This window comes from Manis javanica, chromosome 12 (assembly GCF_040802235.1).
Source record: "Manis javanica isolate MJ-LG chromosome 12, MJ_LKY, whole genome shotgun sequence".
In the NCBI taxonomy this organism is placed as follows: domain Eukaryota; kingdom Metazoa; phylum Chordata; class Mammalia; order Pholidota; family Manidae; genus Manis; species Manis javanica.
The window spans coordinates 41,463,765-41,490,875 of NC_133167.1; the positions used below are offsets into that span (position 1 = coordinate 41,463,765).

A 27,111-nucleotide genomic window follows, 5' to 3' on the forward strand; every position below is an offset into this window, starting at 1 on the left:
TTACTATGCTGATGGACAGTGACTGTAATGGAGTATGTGGTGGGGACTTGATAATGGGGGGAATTTAGTAACCACAATGTTGCTCATGTGATTGTATATTAATGATACCAAAATAAAATAAAAAATAAAAAAAGCATACTGTGAGTGTAGGAGGATACAAATGATATGCCAATACTTATTTATCCTCGATTTATATAAATGTGTCCTTTCTCTCTCATTTTTGGTCACCTTGCCCCCCAGTCTTTAGCCACCACAAAAGAGTACTGTCCTAGAGATCCAGAAAACTACGCCAAGAGAGGGAACCACCACAATCACTACCAAATCTCCATGACCGGTTTTCTGGGTTTCTGTTACCAGATAAAGCACTGCCTCTTCCCAGATTGACCAAAACGAGAGATTTTCAACTCTTCAAAGCTGTGTCATCATTTTTCTAGGCCCCCAAAAATAAATTGATCCCAATATGCTTTAACACTCATGTGACATGAAGGTAGGATATGTGCAAACTCTTTTCTAACAGTTAAACCTTTCTCATATCAATAATATACAATTCAGCTTTTGTAACACCATTTGACCTCTAATTATGAAGATAAAATTCAAACATTTTTTAAAAACACAAGCAGTATTTTAGGTAGAGGACAACATTCACAAAAATCAACAAGTATGAAGTATGAAAGTATCCCTTATTTAAAATCACATTCAACAATTATGTTCTGAATGAGTGGTCTATAAAATTTCTTATGTTCGTATGAAAGAGCTAAGATACTACATTGAATACTAAATACTAAATTGATTTCAGATACTATCACACTGAGAAAAACTTCTTATTCTGGGAAATTACTTTATAAACAAAAATACACATAGCAGGATTTCATAAGGACTCAGCTACTACCACTAAAGCTGAAGACTGTAGTGCTCATTTAAGGAATGGCTCTAGCATTTCTCCAAATAATATCTACTTTAAATAAAGTCACCAAACCCACTTATAAATTATTTCTCTTTGGCTGTCTCATTATTCAATATGCTTTCAAGGAACATGGTGATGAAAGAAGAAAAATACCTCTTTCTAACATAACCATACTGGCAAGAACATCAACATGGCAGTATTCAAAGAATGTCTTGGCAGGTTAAACCTTCATAAAAAGAAGGAACACTATCTAATCCAAGATGTCAAAATAGCAATAGTACTTCTCATATTATGTGCAATATGATTGTTTCTAATGCAGGAAAAAGACTACAAAAAAAGAAAAGATGCTGATCCTGTCATGTTTACATTTTAAGCAAAAGTGAAAAAATTCCTTAGGAAAGCACAGAAAGAATGATAAACATAAGCATGTTTAAAAGAAAAAGGCTTAGAGCAGAGCAGGGCTCAAGGTTCAAAAAGATTTATGATAATATGTAAGTGCTATTATGGTTTAATGATATATTTTAACATTTGAGGCATAATAGTACTTTTAAGAAATTAAGAAGTGGAAAAATAATTCATACCAAGAGGAAAAAGCTTGAAGATAATCTGCTTGTTCGAATTCAGTCATGGCTTCCTTGTGTGATAAGAGCTAATACTTATTTTTACTGTTAAGACTTGATAATCTTACATTACCCTTTCACGGTATAACACTCAGCATACTCTCCAGGATCTGAACTGCACCTGAAATTACCGAGGACTTGTTTTTGCTCAATTTAAGTTCAGACACAGTGCCCATGAAAATAATAAAATTCAGTGTATTACGAAATACTACTTCCCAGTCTCAAGAGAAAATGCCTACATTGATGATCTTACACTGGCTGGGAAAATAATATAAATTTATCCAAAAATATGTATTTGATTTTAAATACTCATTTCTATTACATGAGGCAATAACCTTGTTTTACTGTTCTATTATGTTTCCTCTTACTCAAAACTTTTCTCTTTAGTTGTAGTGACTTTTCTTTTATTAATAAGTAGTTTCTATCTTCCTCTTTTACCTTTCCATCTGTCTTCCCTTCCCTTCCTGATCACTGTTTCTTCCACCCTTTATCTTTTCTTAACTGGGTACATTCAGTTTTTAATTACTAAATGTCCTTTGGATCAAGAGGTCACAGGGTTACTTATAGTAACAGGATGAGCCTCCATCAACATCCTGAGGAATCGGAGCATGACAGAGCTGGATCTCGAGGTATAATTTGGTTGAGCACTATGTCATCAAAAACAGGTGGCTGACTACTCTTGATGTTTACTTTTCTTTCCTTTTTTTTTTTAGATGACCAAACATTCTGACCATAAATATTCCACCACAGCTTGGTGTAATATGGAATCATCTTAATAACAAGTAAAAAGATAGGGAGTAGAAAGAAAACTGGATGAAAAAAGGTTCTGACGTCATACTCTTACTTACTGTAAAATACAAAACAATCCCTTTGGTCTGAGATTCAAGTTCTCCAAATAGAATGCTGTTTAACTCACAAAGATATTGTAAGTGCTCTGAAACCGGGAAAAGAACTGTAAGTATAGTATAGTATTAAAATGGGAAGACAAGACAGCAGAGGGTAAAGAACCTGTGCTCTGTGGCCTTGTTAAGTTTCAAATTCCATCTCAACAATTTACTAGTTGTGCAACACTGAGCAAAGTGTTAAACCTCGGTGAGTTTTCAAATGACAACTGAAAATTGATATAATGTCCACTTCACTTGGTTGCTGCTGGGAATCATAGGATTTTAATGCAAAAAGAACAGGTTCTAGCATTGTGTAGGCCCTCAATAAAAGTTAACTTCCATCAGGTTTCCACACTCTCCTTACATTAAATATTTCAATGTGCACATATGGAATTTTATGAAAAAAACCCAGAATAATCAGAAATACATGTCCCTGCTAAGATTCAGTAAGCAACAAGTAGAATTCCTTATCAGCCCTGCTTTGAGAATTAGCAAGAAAGGAGGTAGTTTCCTTTAAAAAAAACAAAACAAAAATACTCTTCCAAAGATACAGTTTAGAATAGATGGTGAAAAATGTCACTAAATTGTGAACTCCTTAAAGGAACATAACAAGTCTTATTCATCTTCATATTTAGAAAGGCCTCAAACATTTCCTGGATGGAAAAGTCTGTGGGTGGAATCACTGTTCTTAGAAATTAAGAAATGAAAGGTTTAATCAGATTTCACATAGATACTAGGTAACAAAGTAAAGAAGCTCTTTATATAACAAAGCTAAATCTAAAGCGTGGACACATTTTTGACTCATCTAATTGATTTCGATAAAATACATGGTCCCTTTAATACATCATATACCAAAAAATCTTACAGAAGCACAATAATGCTTACCTTGTTATGTATAAAAACAATCCTTAAATCAGGTTTAAGTATACCATAGCTTATGAGGAGATCTTGGACCTTTTTTATCTCATCTTTACATTTCTTGGCAGTTGAGTAAAATTGCTTTCTTACAGGTAGATTCTTAAATAATTTTAAAGCTGTTACAGTTGTACCTATTGGCAGATGAGAGGAAAGCAAATTTAAATATGGAAGGAACTTCACAGATCTTCAAATCTATATACAACTAGTAGTTAACTGTTTTTTTCACTAAAAGCCAGTCCTCCTCTAACTCCGAGAACCCAAAGGCAGCTGAACTTTGCAAGCTATTCTGATACCCTGCTAGGTTCCTCTATTTGTAACAGGACTAAGTATGCACTAAGTATGATCTCTTCTATATGATCTAAACAAGAATAATTTTATTTCTACTACTGCAGAGAAATGCTGGCTTACCAGAATGCAGTATTTTAAGAAATGTGCTAATACTAAAACCACCTAGGGACGATGCTTATTCTTCACTTTAACATATAATATATAGGTGGTGTAAGGCTACACAGCATATAGCCTTAATTATTCCACTAAAAATTCTTATATGAAATAATATCTAATCATCTGGTTTAAATTAACCCATTATTCCACTAAAAATTCTTTTATGAAAAAATGTCTAAAAACCTGGTTTAAATTAACCCATTTTCTGAACAACAAATATTCAAAACAGGATAATCTAAAAGGGTTTTAACTCATGAATTTAATTAACTAAAAATGCGAGTAAAGGTATAAAATTATACCACTTAAGTATCAAGTTAATAATTAGCTTTTGTTGAAAGAAAAAAACCCATGAAATTAGGACTGTATGCTTTAAGGCCATATACCATAAGTCTCTATTTTTCCACCACTGAGAAACTTTTACAACTACCAGTCACCAGCTAATCTAGGATTATTAAATCAATCTCCTCATGTGATTCTAATGAAGTACTGCCATGACTGAGAAACAAATCACTAAGGAGTCAAAAAATCAACTTAACTGGGCCATTTCTCAAACTTGGCACTACTGACATTTGTTGTGAGACTATCTTATACACAGCAAGATGTGAAGCTGCATCTCTGACCTCTACCCACCAGATGCCAGTAGCATCCTGTAGGGAAAAGAGAAATTCCAGGGCCAGGATTCTCACTTTATTCTAATCTTGTCTATTGTATATGTGTGATGAGGTAATACTCAGCCTCCTATTCAGGCACATACTTGCACACCTCCTGGCAATAAGCTATTTACCACCAGTATTGTTTTAGGAAGAGTTCCATGTGGGGCTATGAGAGAGGAAAGCAGCAGAGCAGAGCCAAGAGAAGAAAGCAGGAGGGAGTAGAGACTGGGGAGCCACAAGCAGAGGCAGCACCTGGGGGGGCAGAGCCTGGAGCGGAGGCAGAGCCTGGGCAAAGCCTGGAGACCAGGCCAGAGATGGAGACAAGCTTGACACTTGTAGACAGACTGCATGAGAATAAAGCTTGCTATGAACAGCTCTTTACCTGGAACGTTCCATTGTCATTACTTGATTTCAGTGAATTCAGTGAACTTGCCCAGAACTGGGAACCCCCTCCACCCGGAACTATATACCCAATCCAACTGTAACAATCAAAAGTGTCTCCAAACATTGCCAGATGTCCCATGGGGTGGATGAAGTGGGTAAAAATTGTCCTTAGTTGAAAATCACTGATTTAGTGTTAGTAATGAGCATCTTTAAAAGGAAATTTAATTAAACTAAAAAGTCTAGATAGACTAAATGAGAACAGATAATAAGAATGTATCACATACAGTAAGGGTTTATATTTTACCAAGAATTTTTTGCTTTGATTACATTCATATGAACTGGGTTGCTATGTAAAATGTATTTCTTACTGTGAATGAGAGTCAAGAAGGCTAGAAGTTGCTGCAATTGGTCAATCTTTGATCTACTGTTCACAACAAAGGGCAAAAAAAAAGAAACTGCTATCATATGAGGGAAATGCAAGACTTAGAAGCCCTAGCATAAAATCCAAAGTTCTAGAAATAAAAAGAGAAACAAACAGAGATATAATTAAGTAAATAACAGAAGAAAATTAACTGGAGTTAAAGGTTTGAGTGCAGCTTTCTGAATGACAAATTGGAATATTAAAAAAAAAAGACCACATTCCACTTGGAATTCTAAATTTTAAGGAAAAGAAAAAAAATTTACAAACTTTCAGACAGAATGAGGGAAAGACTAGTATCAAATTTCTTATCCTTAACACTAAAAGACAACTTACTAACTATTGAGGTCATTAAGAAAGCTACACCCAGTCAAGATACACATACAGGTAAAATGAAGACATTTTTAGACTTGTAAGGATCCAGAATTACATCACTCAAGTACATTTGATGAACATGTGGAGGATGAACACTCTCCAAATGGTAATTATATCAAAATAGATTTCATGAAGAGATGAGAAAGTAAAAAATATATTTGGTGAGCAAAGAATCTTAAGAAAAATATAAACAGAAAATGTGAATCTAAAGTATCAAAGATTCTTGAAATAAAAGATATAATGTAGGTGAAAGCCTAATAATTGTTTGGAACTCAATGTTTTAAACTATTATTAGTAACACTGGATAAATGGAGTAAAGGGGTTGGGAATAAAGCTTACAGAGCCCTAGATAACCTCAACTATGGCTACCTTCCTCCCTCCTATCAAAGTCCTTTCTTCTGCTCCTACATCAGATTTGCTTCCACCTCAGGGCTTTTGTACATGTTCTTTCTCCTATCCTTCCTATGGCTAACTCCTTTATCAACATTCAGATCTCAAACCAAGTATCACCTCTTTAGAGAATCCATTCCTGAATAGCCCTATCAAAGGTTGTTTCTACCAAAATGAAACTATGTTTTACATAAGAATAAATTTTGTATTTGTTTGGATTCTTTCCTTTATTACAAATGACATGTGTTATTTTTGTAATTGAGAGGAAATTTACCAAACAAAAAATATAAAACAAGGTTAGGGAGAAAAGATATTTGTGGAAAAGGACCAAAGGAAAAGCTGTATTTCTATTTTGCTCATACTTGGTGATTTTTGCTTCTTTTCTCTTGATCAGGTGCTTCTTCAGCATGTTCCATTATTAACAATTAAAAAAAATGTTTTGCCTTTCACCATTTTTATGTAAGGTATTTTTTGGCGTAAGTGCACACATCACTTTCAAACCCATGGAATACCATAGTATTCCTCACTAGTAACACTGTGCTGTTATAGCTATCCTCTGCTTTAGAAAAGTTTAAAAGGCCACTGCCAAGTTTTGAGGTCAAGTTGGTAGAGATTAAGGAATGCATGAGACTAATAATCAAAACAGGTATGCACTCTGTTTCCATTGCTAGACAGAGGACACACTCACACCAGAATTCACATCAGACCCTATTCTCAGAGACCTCTATGCCTTCTTCTCATCTCAGAAATTCTAAGTTCTAAGTATTTCCTCCACTCCCATAGCTTCAACTACCAACCATGTCAATGATTCTTTTCATTAAAGCTATAAGAAACACCACATTTTTATGAACCCCTAAAAAAGAAAAAAAATGCCAACTAAATTATGATACCTTAACAACTGTCCTATATAATGCATGAATTGTTACACCAGCTTCACTGCTTTGGAAAATTCCATTCTCAAGATAAAAAACTCTTTCAATACATGCACAATCACACAAAGCAGGGAATTACCGAGAACATGATGATCTATATAGTAACAGGATACAGAAAGGAAATACCTGATCAGAGTATTAAATATTCTACTTTTGATACCTAAGAAATTCCTAAGGCTGAAGTATTAGGAGGTATTAAAAGAATTTTTCCAGGAGGGCAAATCAGTTTAGAAAGCTTAATACTGATTATCTAGGGTAAAGAGAATAGAAGTGATAACAGAAAAAAGATGATTAAAACATAATTTATTCAGAGTTTTTGGTAAAGGAATTTAAAAGCTAGAGACTAATTGTTACATTTCTTGTTAATTTTTAGAATATCTTAAATAGAAGTGAACAGTAAGGGTAATTTAAAACAACATACTATAAAACAGATAAAGCATTTTAAACAGCTAAATTAATCCATAAAATACCTACACCTGGAAAAACAGAACTGGAATTTCCAGTAAACTATTTTTAAGCACTTCACAATGTTTTTTAAAGTGTTAACAAATTTTTTATGTGTAAATATTTTGTTGTAAGTTGTCCTTTCACCTACAGTTAGGCTATCTACAGGTGTCATCATTCTATCAAATGGTATGAGGAGTAACTGCTAAGCAAGGATGTTCACACCACAACAGAAATTAATCTACAAGAACTCTAAATGCACAGATACTAATTAGGATAGTTGTATTGCAGTTTTATCTTACACAAAAAACATTTAAATGGAAGTTGAATGACAGCTGGTAGTGAAATATAAGTCTGTGGCTCAATCACTCAGAATCTATCAGCACTAAGGCAATATATATGTACAAGTCTTTTCTGCAACTGTGAGTGGATTTGTCCATGTCCACCTAGAGCAACGGAAACTAAGAGCTTGATTTTTTGTTGTTTTCTCAGCCAATCAACTATAATTAGGAGATAAAAATGAATTATGATAGGCAATTCCTTAGTTTTACAACCACTGACCTTCCAAGTATGTTGTTTTCTTAAGATAAAAGAAATATGCTAAGAGATGTAAGGTTAATTTGCTGACTATAGAAATTCCTTCATATGCATACCTAGTCTCACTAAAAGTAGAAGACTGGGGTCAGCAAGAAAAAAAATCAATCAGCAATTAGGCAAAGATTAGAAGGATTCTACATTTAAGGATTGTTGTTTCATAGTTCTCATGGAGATAAGTACAGAAAAGCATGAGAAATGCAAGTAATGCAGAGCCACTGACTCTAATCTCAAGATTAGACTGGCTACTACTATGATAAAAATAAATACATTTAAATTTTGTAAGGTGACTAGATTACTTCAAAGTACTCAAATGGATAACCACTCAAATACCTCCTAATAGTTTCCTAATTTAAACTCCTAAGAACTGGGGTCAGGGCATTTCTGGAGAGAGACCATTTTAAAAAATGCCCTCTCTTTGTTCTAATCTGCAAAAATCTGAAAAAGAAAAAGAGTAACAGTCTTTTTTAAAATTGAAATATGTACATTATTATACATCAAATTAAACAGCTAGTCAATTTGAACTCATTTTTATTAACCAAATTAATGAAGGGAAAAGTTTTTTTAGGAGTTCCTATTAACTCTTTCCTTCATATGTATAAAAAATATTAATTCTCAACAGGCAGAAGTTGTCAGTAACTAATTTGAGAATTTATAGAGAAAGAATAAGAGAATTTGGTATCAGCATTAAGATACAAGAAAATAAATTTCAATGAAGACATAAATCATTTGAAAAAAATAAATCAAATAATTTAAACATTAAAACTGGAGAGAAGAAACCACAGAAAAAAATATAGTAGTACTTTAGTAAATTACAATGAGGGACCACAAAACTAAAAATGAATCTACAGTAGAAATTGTATTGTAAATTGAAGGAGAGGAAGGGCAAACAACAAAAAAAATTCCACAAGTCCCTTTTCAGATCTAGTAATTCTTTTGAACTTCATTCTAGAAAGGTTATGTTTTAAAACAGCTCTTTACCGGAAGTTAACAGTATGAAAAAGATTAAAGGAGATAAATGAAATTCAAGCCCGGAGAGATTCTTTTTCCTTAGAAATACTTAGCAGAGGAACTTAAAAACATAAAATGTCAACTGAAATATAAGAAAATTATTTAAGTTTATAAAATACTAAATAACTAAATTACAAGGAGCAATGATAAATTAATATGTTTATTTGCTTCAAATAATGCAAAAAGGAATGGGTAGGAAAACATACTAGATGAAACATCAGCAGGGAGTTGACAATGGTTGAAACTGGGTGATGGGTACACTATTTACTTGTACATATGTTTGAGGTTTTCTGTAAATAAGTGTATTTTAAATTATTTAATCATAACATCTTAATAGTATGGTTTAATATCATGATTACCAAATCAGTAACATAGCATTTCAATAAAATATTATCCTTCGTATACAAAGAAGATACCAGTAATCCAGCAATAGTAAAATAATTGTTCTTACAATTTTTACAGACGAGTAACTAATCCATGTTGTCTGAACTCTTTCACAGTTTCTTGTGAAAACAACTCTAAGCATTTAAGAGACTAGAGGCTAAAGTAAAGGCTGAATATTCACTTAGAAGTTAACTAGCCTTTATTAGGATCAAACCTGAAGAAAGACATTTTAATTTAAGAAAGAACAGACTTTTCAATAAGACAGACAGAAAAGGCAAAGAATGCTACAAAGCTGCTCTCTTACCTTGACCAACATGTGAAGGTTTCTGAGAAATTATGTGGCCACTGCCATCTAAAACATACTGGGTGCTAAAATTATCAGCAGCTGTCCTTGTTGTAATTAAAACCTGGAATTATAAAAAAACTCTGATAAAATTATGATTTTAGATATTGCAAGGGACTCATTATCAAATTAGATTTAAAATAATTACTATATATTTACTTAAGACTGAAAAAAGTTGTGCTTGGTAAGTTCTTCTGACCAGTTAGTTGTCTTGTAATATTTCTTAGAGTTGCTATAATAAGCAACAGGTTAGCTTATATTTTTTACGTGGCATATTACTGATTTTTATTTATAGGATTTGACTTTAATGAAAATATTCATATACAAATCAGTATGCCTGAAATGACAATTTGTATTACACATATTTTATGACATATCTATAAAATCAAATACTTTAACTGTATTAGGGAAGCCTGCTTTTTAACAATTCCCATACGTTTGTTGGTAAAGTAAAAAATTCTACTGTAAAGTGATCATTCCCTCCTCCTTTTACGTGTTGTATAAAATTGCACTTCTGTATTTCAAATTAATAGCTCAAAGGAGTAAAAATAAATTATATAAACATATTTGAGCAATTTTTTACTAAACTCAAGCTTTGAACTCATTGCTTAAATCTAAAATTAACTTAAAAAATTTTAGCATTAAAACAGTATAAAAAAGAATGCATTTAACAAGAAAATATTTCCTAAGATGTTCTAGTCATAGAATCATAAATTTAAGAATGTCTGTACTCTTTTGAGACATCCTCACCCTCAGCTTTCTGTTTACCTACTTTGTGAGATTAGCAGGATAGTAAAATAACAGTAAACCATTCCACAGAAAATAGCATGGTGAGGAGTTGGGATGTTGGCAAGGAAAGCAGGGTAGACAAGGGTAGCCTCCTCACACTTCTGATAAGCAACGATGACCCCAAACTGGGATCAGTCTTTCTTGGCCATCCTTGGAGTCAGCAGAACTGACCATCTTAAAGTAAGTTTATATAACTGAGCAAGGAGCTGCAAAGATCCAACTGCACTGCTGGAATTCATCGAGGTCCAGTCAGGTCTACAGTTGAGGGTTTTATCGCCTTATCACCTAACCATGTGCTGATTTACACAGCTCTGTAGAACATATGGGTGCCATGCAGGGAATATTAGAGTCAACACAAAAAATTATAGCTTCTCTAGTGCACAGTACTAGTAGAATCTATTAGATTCTCTCCAAGGGTGATGTCCATAAAATTCTTAGTAGGACATTGCCCCAAAGTGCTATTTCTGTAATAACTGTTGCCCAAAAAAGCTGTACCTAAAACAAAGTTGTGAACCTTGTATACTCTTATTTAAGTGATTGCTCTACTTCTTTGAAAAATAATTCCATAGTTCAAGTTATATTATTTTAAGTTTTCCTGATAACTAACCTTAATTCTCCCTGCTACATCCCAATTATATTATGACCAGTAAGTCACTTCTTCTAGTAAAGTCTGTTCAAAACAAAGAGGGAAGAAATTGCTAGAAATTTTCTATCCTGTCTCTATCTTACTCTATGATTGTCCTTTAAAAAATAATTTACATTTAACCAACCGTATCTCCAAAATGCCAAGGTCAACTGAATTCTATTTCTATTCTCAAAAGAGTTAGCCACCTGACCTAAAGTTGGTGTCACTGAGCAAAAGTGGCCCTGGAACTCTGAGTTTTAGTACTAAGTCGGCCAGTGGTTTGCTAGATAGTCCTAAATAAATTATTACTCTATCATCTTCAAGGGAAGGGTGATGATAAGATAAAGATGATGTTAATACTTCATAAGATTATGTGGGTTTCTGCTTTAACTACTTCCAAACATTTAGTTAATAGTAAACATATTAGTTAATAGTAAATATACTCCAGCCTAGATGAATAAACCGAAGTACTGAAAAGGCAAAACAGGATGTTTTTGGTCATAATGTAACATTTATCTTAAAAGAAAAAACAGAATACAGTATTGTTTTCCAATGTTAAAGTTTTTGAAATTAGAATGTGCACTGTACTATGAAAATTCATTCAGACAGCAAATGCTTTGCAATTCACTACTCAAGACAATGACGGGTAACACACATAAGCAAGTTTCACAAATTCATGAAATACAGTGTGTTCCTCAGAGGAAGGACTTGTATCTAGAGTTCACTTCATCACATGACCCTGTGTCCTTGGCAGGAAAACATTTTTTGGACCAGGAACAGGTTAAGAATATATTAGCTGCAGAGCAGCTAACACATTTGAACCTGCAGTTAACTCCACTATCAGAAGCATCTCTAATAGTACAAATTATTATTTTGCTTCTTACTAGAGACATTGAGGAAATGTGGCAGTGAATGAATCAAGTGGTGTCAGAAGAAGAAACAAATTTGTACTAAAAATTTTTTAAAGGAGAAGTTTATTTTTAAAGGCATAGTTTCAGAAATCCTTAGAGGACCTAAGAGGTTACATTAGTTACCAATTATTAAATGCTGACTCTTTGGTCCAGTTATTGAGTTTTAAGAAATAACAGTACTAATACAAAGGTAAAGTTACATAGAAGGACTTGAACCTTAAATAAGCACATTTGTTCCTCAATGTTTTACATAAAAAGTTAAATTTAAAACTTAGGATATATCCTGGTAATTCATGAAAAAAGAAACCCTCTCTTAACAAAACTTTATTGAAAATAATTATGTTAAAGTTTTGCTTTTGTTTTTTTGTGTTTTGCTGACTTTTGGGATAAATACTTTGGCACAGAAACATGAGCCTGAAAACTAAGGTAAATGGTCCTCATATTCAGAGAGAGGGATTCTGCCTGGATCATGTTTGTGAGTATGCCTGCCTGCCTGCCTGAGCACAGTTGTACACTAATATGATGACTCTAACCGGACCTTCTCCCAGATACTTCACTGTAGGAGACTTTCACAACAGGGATATCTTGGCCCTCATTTTTCTCCTTAAAACAGAGTTCAATTACCTCTGAGGAGGTTGCATTTAGGAAGCAGGATATGCCAACTACTTCAAAAAACTTTGTGCCTATTCTAACTAAATTTGTATCATACAGCTCTACAGAACACAGGAGGTACCCTACACTGAGAACAGCAGAAACCATCACAATGATGCTAGGGCTTCCCCCCTACCCTTTTACAGCTACATGGGCCCACAGATATGGAAGTTTCAACTGAACACCTTCAAAACAGAATGATAAAGCTTCTAATTCTGCCCTCTTTAAGCCATGGAGGTTTAATGAACAAAAACAAACCTACACCTCCCATATTATCTCATCAAAAATTATGTATAATGAACTTGATAGAAAATAACACCCAGCACACTGTAACCACTTTACAAATCTTGGATGAATCAATCAATAAACATGACTGTAATCAGAGTATGACTGGCAACTCTAATTCCTCTTAGGGAAAAACAAAACAAAATAATGAACTAATGCTACAGAATAAAAACTTTTAGTGAGAATTAGAAGGAATTTATCTAAGATAGGCCATTGGTTAAGTTCTAGAAAGGATTTCCCAAAAACGTTGAGAAGTCTGCATAAGCTTTGAAAGCTAAGGTGAAATGCTGCTTGTCAACAAGGGAATGAGCAAACCTGATGTTATCATCCCTTAGACAATACAGCTGATACTACTTTCACATTCAAGTCCAGGGCAAAATGACTTTCAACTGTGGCACGTGATCATATTCAAGATATTTTAATATGTATTATTTCATTTGAGCCACAAATCATAATCTTCACTTAATGACTCTCAGAAAAGTAAACCTGCTTTATGCCGTTGGCTGAGTTTCTTATTCAAACACTTGGCAATGAGAATTAGGCTTCTGAGTCATTTAGGCTATTCTGATTTAAAGAAAACAAAACACATCAAAACCATTCTGTATTCCTCTGTCTTGCCAATGGGTTTCAGCCCCAGACAAGTTCACTACGGATTCAATGAGACCAAAGAAATGACAGTAGAATGTTCTTGGAGTGAAAGGGTTATACCCAACTTTATTCCCACAGTGGCAGCCAATCACTAGAATCCCATCCACTCAGAACAAGTCTGCATGCAGCAAGCTGGTTTCTGCCTCTGGGCCTCTCTGCCCCCGCAACTGTCTCAGTCTCTGTCCTCAGTGCTGCCACCACTACAGTCTCATCTCTACTTTCCTGCAGCCATGCAGCCATGCCACTGTGTTGCTCAGAGCACTGGACAGAGCTCTTATATAGAGTCAATAATGATGTATTACCCACACGTGTGTAGTGAGCTAGCCAACCAGGGCCAGGCAAAAATCCTGGCCATAGGAATCTTCACTTTATACACATCCTCCTAAACTGAAGTATAATAATTTAGCCTCCATTTAAAAATCCAATTAAAAAAACTTGAGTTTCTTAAGCATTTCTTTGGAGGGAAAAATATCATTTTTAATATAATGTATATAAAATATCATCCTGAAAAGAAATACAGTATTTTATGATGTGCTTTATTTTGCAACAGAAACAATACATCCAAAGAATCTTCACAAAAAATGTTATGAGTAAGTTAAAACAGAATTTTCACTACCTCATTCTAGTCAATATGCTTTAGGATTTCAACATTGTATACCAGGAATTCAACACTGAAGACAAATACCCCCAAATTATTGCTCTATAAACAACAATAAATTTCAAGAGAAGTTACAGTTGATCTAATTTAAAAAAACTGTTATCATCAATGTGTGTCAGTCACTGATACATTCATCACAGATTATGGAAGCAGCAACTCCATTTTTAAGTATCAATAGGATACTCTGTAGATATAAAATGAATGTTTTGCTCCTTTGAATTGTTCAATTCTAAAACAGGAAGTCATTTTGTAATTGACAAATTAAGAAAACTGCCCATTCTTTTAGAGTGTATAAAGATTATTATAGAATTAGATGTATTTCAAATTTCTCCAGTCAACTTTGCTGAAAGTCACTTAATTTTTTTCTTGTTATAACTATAATTATTAACACCTTTAAAATAACCTAACAAAAAATAATTCCAACAATCAAGAGTTTTGGGTGATGGCTGTTAATATTGTGAAAAAACTATATTCTATTTACATACTATAAATTTACCAAGCCTGAGATGATATACATGTTTGATTTTAAAATTATCTACATCAGTTAATTTGGTAGATAAAATAACCAAATCACTAATTTTTATTATGTAACTACAACCTCAGAGATTTTCAAAATAAAGTGGGCTTTGGAAATAAATATGAATCTTCCATACATGAACCTTCAATGTTTTTGAGTGGTAAAGTATATTAATTAAATTTAAAAAGTGAACTTTTCCCCCTCCAAGAGCATTAAGTCTTCCTAAATAACAATATTTATTTTTAAATGTAACTGACCTTAACAAGCACATATTACTTTCTGTACTTCTGAAATACTTTTCAGAATCCTCCATGTACATTTTAATTTGATTATTTACTGAACTTAACACTGCTGGCCCAAGTATATTATTTTAATATGAGGTATTTTAAAACTTATAAATATCTTTCTAATCATTCTAGTAAGAAGGCAGTATGACCTACTCTGTAAAACTCAGTATTGGGAGGCATGAAATTGGAACTGAATTCCTGGCTTTGCCATTGACAACTGTATGTCCTTAAATAGATCACAATTTTCATATTCCATTTACTTCACTGTGCACAGTTCCCTCTGAAATAAACCAATTAGCACAGCACCCTGTATAGAGTAGACAATGAAATACTAGCTAATTATTAGATGGAGTTTTGAAGTTGGAGTGAGGAAACCTGGCATTTGGCTTCACAAGACCTCAGTTTCTTTATCAGTAATATGAGGAGACTGAACCACAGAAAACCTACATTGTACGGTGGCTTACCCAGGTAGATGAATGAGACAGACACTAGTGAACAAGTTTACTGGGGAGTACACCCAGCATGATCACTTCTGGGGCCAGAGCAGAAAGAGAGGGGGTCTGTGCTACAGTTACAAGACTTTCTCTTTGACCCTGTGCAGGCACTGGGGAGCAGAGAGAGCATGGCAGAGTTGTTCTGAACTGGAATAGGGCCTTTAAAATTCCTTATCAACCAGTTATTGGATACAGGTTGCCCTGTATGAGGTGAGTAAGGAACTCTTCAGCTGAGGAAAAGACAATCTCCAGAGGGAGACTCAGCTTTGAGTGTTCAGTGACCAATAGCTGGGAGAATGAGTGCTCAGTCCTGACATGGGGGATTCAGGCTGTGCACCAGGATCCACTACTACTACTAGGGCTCCTTCCAGTTCTCTATTTCCTTTGGCTTTTAGAAACAGCCAAACCTAAATCATCATCACAAAATCTGTGACAAAATAATACTGGAAGATTCTATCTGCATCAAGTTCAAGAACAGGTAGAATTAATCTTACTGAGAGGGTAATGAGATAACCTTCAGGGGTTCTGACAACTATATCTTGCTCTGGAATATACTTATGTATAGTATATACACAGCACTTACTCATTGTGCATGCATACATAAAACACACACACATAACATACACCATACACACAACACACACATATATCTATGCATGGTTTTCCCAAAGATTTACAGGAGATTCCATAAAATTCTGTCAGTAATTTCTAAGACTGCAAACAAACACTTGACAATGCAATGTGTAAACTGAATATAATTTTTTAAAGTTACAGTTTTTTGTGGTGGTATTTCAATTCTTGTTTTAAAGTTTATAACTTTCTATTATTGTGATACTCTGCAAATTCTTTTACTCCTTTTCTAATTTTGATGACTAAAATTAAGTATACAGAAAAGATGGTGGTGTGAGAGGAGAGCCAGACGCTTCCTCCTAGAACTGGATACAATGAGAAAATACAGTTGGCACAACTAATCCTGAGAGAGCAACAGGAAAGAGGATGGCGTCGGCGTCAGACTGCACACACCTGGAGAAAAGAGCAGACCTCACTGAACGGGGTAACGTACCAGAGCTGTGGCTCTGTGGGACCCGAGCCCTTCCCCCACTCCAGCTCACAGGCAGGAGGAAGAGAAACAGAGCAGGGAGGGAGTGGAAGCCTGGGACTGCTGAATTCCTAGCTCCGGAGATCTGCTCTGGGAGCACAAACGTATATTTCAGGTGCTTTCATGAGTCTCGCATGACTACCGGGTTGGAAAGTTAATACAGGCAGAGTTCCTGGGGAGACTGGGATTCCGGCCAATTGTGGAAAGCAGGGATCCATATCCAGCTGCTCTGGGACAAAAACTTAAACCTGTGTGACTACAGCAGCCTGGAGGCGGAGAACAGCTCATTCATACCCCCAGGCACCAAGTACTGCTCCCTTGAGACCTCTGACATTGCTTCAGGGGCTCAGCAGCACCAGAATAGCTTCTGGACACTAGAGGGTACCATATATAAACATGAAACGCCAAAGGAAACTTGTCCAGAGTAAAATTATTAATACAACTCCCGAGAAAGATTTAAATGATATGGACCTCGTGACACTTCCTGAAAGGGAGTTCAAAATAAAAATCATCAACATTCTAATGGGGGTACAGAAAGACATCCAAGAACTCAGGAATGAATTCAGGTCAGAGATCCAATCATTGAAGAGCATGATGGAGGGTATTAAAAGCACGTTGGATATGGTGGAGGAGACAATAAATGAAATAGAAACTAGAGAAGGGGAATACAAAGAAGCTGAGGCACAGAGAGCAAAAACGATCTCTAAGAATGAAAGAATATTGAGAGAACTGTGTGACCAATCCAAGCGGAACAATATTCACATTATAGGAATACCAGAAGAAGAAGAAGAGAGAGAAAGGGATAGAAAGTGTCTTTGAGGAGGTAGTTGCTGAAAACTTCCCCAGTCTGGGGAAGGAGACACTCTCTCAGGCCATGGAGATTCACAGATCTCCCAACACAAGGGACCCAAGGAAGACAACACCAAGACACATCGTAATTAAAATGGAAAAGATCAAGCATAAGGACAGACTGTTAAAAGCAGCTAGAGACAGAAGTAAGATCACATACAAAGGAAAGCCCATCAGACTAACATCAGACTTCTCAGCAGAAACCTTACAGGCCAGAAGGGAGTACATGACGTATTTAATGCCATGAAGCAGAAGGGCCTGGAACCAAGATTACTTTATCTGGCAAGATTATCATTTAAATTTGAAGGAGGGATTAAACAATTGCCAGATAAGCAAAAGCTGAGAGAATTTACCTCCCACAAACCGTCTCTACAGTCTATTTTGGAGGGACTTCTATAGATGGAAGTGTTCCTAAGGTTGAATAGCTGTCACCAGAGGTAATAAAACCACAGTAAAGAAAGTAGAATAGCTAATTACAAAGCAAATGCAAAATTAAATTCACTATCACCAAAGTCAATCAAGGGATAGACAAGAAGTACAGAATTTGTTACCTACTATATAAAGAATGAAGGAGGAAGAAAAAGGAGGACAAATAGAAAAGAACCTTTAGATTGCGTCTGTAACAGCATACTAAGTGAGTTAAGTTAGACTCTTAGATAGTAAGGAAAGTAACCTGGAACCTTTGGTAAACACGAATCTAAAGCCTGAAATGGCAATAAGTGCATACCTATCGATAATCACCCTAAATGTAAATGGGCTGAATGCACCATCAAAAGACGTAGAGTCACTGAATGGACAAAAAACAAGACCCATCTATATGCTGCTTACAAGAGACTCACCTCAAATCCAAAGACATGCACAGACTAAAAGTCAAGGGATGGAAAAAAGATATTTCATGCAAACAATAGGGAAAAAAAAGCAGGTATTGCAGTACTAGTATCAGACAAAATAGACTTCAAAACAAAGAAAGTAACAAGAGATAAAGAAGGACATTACATAATGATAAAGGGCTCAGTCCAACAAGAGGATATAACCATTGTAAATATATATGCACCCAACACAGGAGCACCAGCATATGTGAAACAAATACTAACAGAACTAAAGGAGGAAACAGAATGCAATGCTTTCATTTTAGGAGACTTCAACACACCATTCACTCCAAAGGACAGATGCACCAGACAGAAAATAAGTAAGGACACAGAGGCACCGAACAACACACTAGAACAGATGGACCTAATAGACATCTATAGAACTCTACACTCAAAAGCAACAGGATACACATTCTTCTCAAGTACACATGGAACATTCTCCAGAATAGACAACATACTAGGCCACAAAAAGAGCCTCAGTAAATTCAAAAACATTGAAATTCTACCAACCAACTTTTCAGACCGCAAAGGTATAAAATTAGAAATAAATTGAACAAAGAAAGCAAAAAGGCTCACAAACACATGGAGGCTTAACAACACGCTCCTAAATAGTCAATGGATCAATGACCAAATTAAAATGGAGATCCAGCAATATATGGAAACAAATGACAACAACAACACAAAGCCCCAACTTCTGTGGGATGCAGTGAAAGCAGTCTTAAGAGGAAAGTATATAGCAGTCCAGGTATATTTAAAGAAGGAAGAACAAACCCAAATGAATAGTCTAACATCACAATTATCAGAGTTGGAAAAAGAAGAACAAATGAGGCCTAAAGTCAGCAGAAGGAGGGACATAATAAAGATCAGAGAAGAAATAAATAAAATTGAGAAGAATAAAACAATAGAAAAAAATCAATGAAACCAAGAGCTGTTTCGTTGAGAAAATAAACAAAGTAGATAAGCCTCTAGCCAGGCTTATTAAGAGAAAAAGAGAATCAACACACATCAACAGAATCAGAAACAAGAAAGGAAACATCACAACAGACCCCACAGAAATACAAAGAATTATTAGAGACTACTATGAAAACCTATATGTTAAGAAGCTGGAAAATCTAGAAGAAATGGACAACTTCCTAGAAAAACACAACCTTTCAAGACTGACCAAGGAAGAAACAAAATCTAAACAAACCAATTACCAGCAAAGAAAATGAAGCAGTAATCAAAAAATTACCCAAGAACAAAACCCCCAGACCAGATGGATTTACCTCGGAATTTTATCAGACATACAGAGAAGATATAACACCCATTCTCCTTAAAGTTTTCCATAAAATAGAAGAGGAGGGAATACTCCCAAACTCATTCTATGAAGCCAGCATCACCCTAATACCAAAACCAGGCAAAGACCCACCAAAAAAGAAAATTACAGACCAATATCCCTGATGAATATAGATGCAGAAATACTCAATGAAATATTAGCAAACCAAATTCAAAAATACATCAAGAGGATCATATACCATGACCAAGTGGGATTCATCCCAGGGATGCAAGGATGGGACAACATCCGAAAATCCATCAACATCATCCCCCACATAAACAAAAAGAAGGACAAAAACCACATGATCATCTCCATAGATGCTGAAAAAGCATTCGACAAAATTCAACATCCATTCATGATAAAAACTCTCAACAGAATGGGTATAGAGGGCAGGTACCTCAACATAATAAAGGCCATATATAATAAACCCACAGCCAACATCATACTGAACAGTGAAAAGCTGAAAGCTTTTCATCTGAGGTCGGGAACAGGACAGGGATGCCCACTCTCCCCACTGTTATTCAACATAGTACTGGAGGTCCTAGCCACAGCAATTAGACAAAACAAAGAAATACAAGGAATTCAGATTGGTAAAGAAGAAGTTTAACTGTCACTATTTGCAGATGACATGATATTGTACATAAATAACCCTAAAGACTCCACTCCAAAACTACTACAATTGATATCGGAATACAGCAAAGTTGCAGGATACAAAATCAACACACAGAAATCTGTGGCTTTCCTATACACTAGCAATGAACTAATAGAAAGAGAAATCAGGAAAACAATTCCATTCAGAATTGCATCAAAAAGAATAAAACCCTTAGGAATAAACCTTACCATGGAAGTCAAAGACCTATGCCCTGAAAACTATAAGACACTCTTAAGAGAAATTAAAGAGGACACTAACAAATGGAAACTCATTCCATGCTCTTGGCTAGGAAGAATTAATATCGTCAAAATGGCCATCCTGCCCAAAGCAATATACAGATTTGATGCAATCCCTATCAAATTACTAACAACATTCTTCAACGAAGCGGAACAGATAGTTCAAAAATTCATATGGAAACACCAAAGACCCTGAATAGCCAAAGCAATCCTGCAAAGGAAGAATAAAGTGGGGGGGGGATCTTGCTCTCCAACTTCAAGCTCTACTACAAAGCCACAGTAATCAAGACAATTTGGTACTGGCACAAGAACAGAGCCACAGACCAGTGGAACAGAATAGACATCCCAGGTATTAACCCAAATATATATGGTCAATTAATATATGATAAAGGAGCAATGGACATACAATGGGGAAATGACAGTCTCTTCAAAGATGGTGCTGGCAAAACTGGACAGGTACATGTAAGAGAATGAACCTGGATCACTGTCTAACCCAATACACAAAAGTAAATTCAAAATGGATCAAAACCCTGAATGTAATTCGTGAAACCATAAAACTCCTATAAAAAAACATAGGCAAAAATCTCTTGGACATAAACATGAGTGACTTCTTCATGAACATTTCTCCCTGGGCAAGGGAAACAAAAGCAAAAATGAACAAGTGGGACTATATCAAGCTGAAAAGCTTCTGTATAGCAAAGGACACCATCAATAGAACAAGGTACCTACAGTATGGGAGAATATATTCATAAACGACAGATCCGATAAAGGGTTGACATCCAAAATACATAAAGAGCTCACGTACCTCAACAAACAAAAAGCAAATAATCCAATTAAAAAATGGGCAGAAGAGCTGAACAGATGTTCTCCAAAGAAGAAATTCAGATGGCCAACAGACACATGAAAAGATGCTCCACATCACTTGTCATCAGAGAAATGCAAATTAAAACCACAATGAGATATTACCTCACACCAGTAAGGATCGCCACCATCCAAAAGACAAACAACAACAAATGTTGGTGAGGCTGCGGAGAAAGGGAAACCCTCCTACACTGCTGGTGGGAATGCAAATTAGTTCAACCATTGTGGAAAGAAGTATGGAGGTTCCTCAAAAAGCTCAAAATAGAAATACCATTTGACCCAGGAATTTGCACTTCTAGGAATTCACCCTAAGAATGCCGCAGCCCAGTTTGAAAAAGACAGATGCACCCTTATGTTTATCGCAGCACTATTTACAATAGCCAAGAAATGGAAGCAACCTAAGTGTCCATCAATAGATGAATGGATAAAGAAGATGTGGTACATATACACAATGGAATATTATTCAGCCATAAGAAGAAAACAAATCCTACCATTTGCAACAACATGGATGGAGCTAGAGGGTATTATGCTCAGTGAAATAAGCCAAGTGGAGGAAGACAAGTACCAAATGATTTCACTCATATGTGGAATACAAGAACAAAGAAAAACTGAAGGAACAAAACAGCAGCATAATCACAGAACCCAAGAATGGACTAACAGTTACCAAAGGGAAAGGGACTGGGCAGGAGGGGTGCAAAGGTAGGGAATAAGGGCAGGGAAAAAGGAAGGGGGCCTTATGATTAGCATGTATAATGTGGGGGGGCATAGGGATGGATGTGCAACACAGAGAAGACAAGTAGTGAGTCTATAGCATCTTACTACACTGACGGACAGTGACTGTAATGGGGTTTGTGGTGGGGGACTTGGTGAAGGAGGGAGTCTAGTAACCATAATGTTCTTCATGTAATTGTAGATTAATGATAATAAAATGAATTAAAAAAAAGTACAAAAGCTGCCTGCTATGGTCACATCAGGATCTCCTATTTTTATGAGCTCCTGTATATATGAAATTAAACATGTTTCTCTTGTTAAAAAAAAAAAGTATACTCAAGACAACCAAATGCCTCAAAAATGAAACAAAAGACAAAATTATAAATGTGGCTTAAGTAATCAAAGAAGTAAAATAGAGATTACCATTGAAGAAGGACCTGCAAGAGACAGAAATTACCACTGAACAGGGACTTGAAAGACTGCTATCTAAAATCAGAACTACAGTGAAGTTTGGGATAAATCATATGGCTTATGTACAATGTATTTTAAAAGACTAAGTATAGTGCTGCCATCTAGCAGACAAAGCTGATAATGTCCAGTTTCAGTTCTGAAAGGTTAATACATCTCTTAAAAAATACCGAAATGCCAAATTATTACTTATATATAGACCAAATTACATGTTACACCAATGCAAATACACATACACACACACTGTCAAATTACATATTATTCTGCAAAATAAAGCTTACAGACTACCTGCTAAATTTGGACAATAGCTAAAAAAATCAAATACTTGATGGTCTCAAACAATCATATTTCTAAAATAGTCACTGAGAGCCCAAACAATAATATGTACCAGTACTGGGAGTTTCAGAGGTTCCCTGGCACAAATCCCATCCCATTTTTAGAACAGACTCTTTCTATAAGATTTCAGAGCTGTAGGTTTTCAGATACAGTCTGTGGGGAGAAAGATGGGCAATGCCCAGTTGTACCCTCCAGTTACTCTTCCCTAAAATCTATTTGGAAATTTAGTGAATTCTAAATAAAGCAACTGCTGAGAAAGACAGGGAAGAATAGGGTGTACTATGTTTTGCATAGAGGTTTTAAAGAGAATGCACTTAAGGAATGACAAGGTCTTTTCTTCTCTAGTGTTATCTGAACATCTGGATTGTTAACAAGCTGGATTGTTAATCCCTATTCCTGTGCTAGAACAGCAAATCTTCCACTTTATACTCCACCTCTTTCCCCACTCACAATTTTCCTTTTTGACTTAGGCACCACCTTACAGAGCACCAAAGCCAGAGTAAGTGAATACCTAGCTGGAACCCTTCCCACAAAGAAAAGGGAGAAAATCTACACTGTGCCAGTGCTCTAAGTGCAGAAGGGTAGAGAGAAGACCACAATAATCCTGGAGAACATATCACTGCTGGGGAGACTAGACTACTAAATTAGACGTCCAGAGACTGGATGAGAAAACAGCAAAAATATCTTATGTCCATGTCACTTTTCTGGGATAAAAGGTATAAAGTCCTATCATTTTATTGCACCTCAGCATTCTCACCCAAATACGGTCTGCCAGCCTCAGTACAAATGTAGGAATACACAGCCACTGAGCAAACTAAGATAGCCGGACACCCTCACAATTATCACGGCACTCACTGGGACAGATACTATCAGGTACTATCGCACTACAAACAAGTAACAAAATAGGACAAAGAAACTAGTACAGAGTCATGTGACCAAACATAACTGAAATGCATGCCATGAAGTAGTTATGTATTCTTGGGTAGAGGTAGTGAAATATAATTAGTACTACACAACTGAGTGGGTCAGGCATTGAATCAGGGGTTTATATACATTGTAAGCACCTAACCAGCAGTCAGGAGAGCAAAGTTCTAGGATCCATTCTGCCTCTAACTAGCTAGGATTTAAGCCAAGTGAATTTATTATCTTCTAGACACAATCTAATTATCTGTATTGACTAGAGTGGTATTTCCAGAGAGTGTTCCACAAGGAAAAAACAGCAGTAAGATCTTAGTAATAGAGTTTCATAATCACCTAGATGCAGGGAAATGTACTTTCTATAAGCCACCAACTTAAAAGACTCATGAACATCTCTAGTACAGTAAAAAGTTCTGAAGACTGCTTATCATTAAGATATTTGTTTAATTTTACTTAAAACATTTTCTCCCCAAGCTGATGGGTCACTAAACTATTTCTTCCTCTTACAAATATTAACATTGTGAAATACACATTGCCATTCCTCAAAAAGTTAAACAGAATTACTATATGATTGAGCAATTCCACTTCTGGTATTTACCCAAAAGAAGTGAAAGCAGAGACTTAAACAGATCCATATTCATAGCAGCAGTATTTGTAATAGCCAAAAAGTGGAAACCACCTCAAAGTCCATTTACACATGAATGCATAAACAAAACATGATTTATATATACAATGGAGAGTTATTCAGCTTTAAGAAAGATTGAAATTCTGATACATGTTACAACATGCATTAGCTGCGAAGACATTACTAAGTGAAATAAGCCAGATACAAAAGGACAAATGTGTAATTCCCTTACATGAGGTATCTAGAATAGTCAAATTCATAGAGACAGGAAGTTGAATAGTGATTACCAGTAGACTGGAAGAAATGAGAATGAGACCTTACTGTTTAATGAGTATAGAGTTTTAGTCTGGGATGATGAAAAAGTCCTGGAAATAGATGGTGGTAGCTGATATACAACATTGTGAATGTACTTAATACCACTGAATTAACTGTACACTTAAAAATGGTTAAAATGATAAATTTTACATTATATATAGTTTACCACATTAAAAAAAAACACATTCCTTGCCAATCCTAGTTACTTTTGTCTTAATTCTAGTATTCCATGATTATGAAATCACTAATATAGTCAATATAAATTACCTTACCTCAGCTACACAACAAATTGACCCCAATGCTTCTCCACGAAAACCGTAAGTTGTCAAATTTTCAAGATCTTCATGACTATTTATTTTTGAGGTGTAGTACTTCATTGCCATTACAGGTGCATCAATGGCCTTAATACCCTCACCATTGTCTCGCACCTCAATTTTATCAAATCCATAGTTCTCCTATAAAAAGTTAAAAAAATTTTAGCATATAAAGATATTACACCGTCACATTTAGAAACAGAAACACATGTGAAACAATTTTGTCTTTTATTTATCTTTTAAGGAAAAAACATTAACAAAGCAGAAGTTTAAATTTTTTATAATTCCTTGCTTTGATATCATGGGCAAGGCCTTGTTTTTCCTGGACTCAGTTTCAACTGTAAAATAAGGAAGTCAGTTTGATCTTTAAGGTTACCTTGAATTGCGTCAGTATCATGAGTATTTATGTTCAGATTTATGTTTAAACTTAACCAAAAAAATTATTCTGAATTATATATACTTTTGTGTATATCTCGCAAAAAAAAACAGAATACCATTATCATCAAAACACCACCAGTTTCTACCCACCGAGAGTCTACCAATGATCATTATTCAACCTGACATGTACTACTTTCTCCCTTGACCTCCTTATTATTCTCATAAGAATTTTAAATATTTACATAACGACTTTCTAAATTTCTTTCTGCAAATAGTCACCTAACAGGAAACTGCTGAGCAAATATGCCTAACTTGGCAACCTCAACTGAGTTTTTAATTTGAAGAGGGGAGAAAAAACCAAGTCAATCCATAGTTTAGTATATGTGAACTAATACTAAAAAAAGGCATACATTACCAAAACAAATCTAAATTCTTACAGAGATCACACCTTCTATGAATACTGCATTTTAAATTTGGTAGCAAACTTTTATCAGAAGCTTAACTTCACAAAATTTTATGAGTATGACCATAGATGCAAGTAAAAAAAGGGAAAAAAAAATCTTCCAACAGTTTTTATAATGACTCTGGCATTTAAAAATAATACATCTTTTTATAACCTAAAATTATATGTGTTATAATTAGATAACTTACATATTTAAAGTGTTGGGTGGAGACACCCAAGATTTAGTTCCTCTTTTCTTTCTCAATCTAAAATTAAGTAAACATTCTGGGAAGAGCTTGTCTGTTTCATTTTATGGAAAGAATTAACTATAGAAATGTTAAATCTTTCAATGTAAATAAGAGTTCCAGTCATCTGACTAAAATAACACAAAAATCTGTTTAAATGTTTAAAATAGTATCAACAAGCATAATTAACTAATTATGAAAACATTCCTAGTTGGGACAGGTATTGTATAAAACCATAATAAAACAGATCTCAATATGTGAAGCAAAACAGCTTTTTTTTTTAAAACTCCACAAAGCGGAAGCTGGTAAATATCAAGAGACTAAAATATATAGCCAGATAAATACGTGTACTTTAATTTACTTTTATAGAAGGATCTCTGTTGACTTTATAACACTATTTTAAAAACTATGCTTTTTTTCCAGAAAACTTTAAGATATATGTTACCTGCCTAACATTCTTATGTGAAATCTGTCAGATTAACTATCTAATCCTATTTAATTATTATCAGTTGTATTCTAATCAGATTGAACTGACTCTATGAAATGTATAAGAAAAGAAATTGTCTTTCTTTGCATTTAATAATTTTTTTCATGTTTATAACGCTTGTATTACTTAAAAACAAAATACAGGTTTGGTATTGTAAAGAACAGCAGTTCTTAGCATCACCTAGAAACTTGCGAATTCTTGGGTCCCACACAGAATCTGAAATTCTGGGGCCCAGTTAACTGTTTCAACAAACTCCCTAAATTATTCTGATGCATCCACAACATTGTGAGGTTTTAGAGTCAGAAAGACCTGGATTGCAATCTCACTACTTACTAATTATATTACTTAGGGCAAGTTCTCAGAACCTTAGTTATTTGTAAAATAGGTACAGTGGCAGCTAATACAGTGTTTTTATAAGGAGTAACTGG

General features: G+C 34.9%; 1 protein-coding gene across 12 annotated transcripts in view; it reads right to left on the minus strand.

The window, feature by feature from the left end:
• The window catches only part of PMS1 (PMS1 homolog 1, mismatch repair system component), a 111,755-nt gene that overhangs the window by 78,036 nt on the left and 6,608 nt on the right, over positions 1–27,111 (minus strand). For all 12 annotated transcript variants that reach the window (XR_012123635.1, XR_012123636.1, XM_073218514.1 and 9 more), the window contains 3 exons: positions 25,090–25,272; positions 9,660–9,762; positions 3,294–3,457 (listed from right to left, as the gene is read on the minus strand). Coding sequence is in view for 10 of the 12 variants with exons in the window: in XM_073218514.1 (XP_073074615.1) it covers positions 3,294–3,457; positions 9,660–9,762; positions 25,090–25,272 (450 nt within the window). In the remaining 2 variants the exon portion in view is untranslated. The remainder of the gene's footprint in view (positions 1–3,293; positions 3,458–9,659; positions 9,763–25,089; positions 25,273–27,111) is intronic.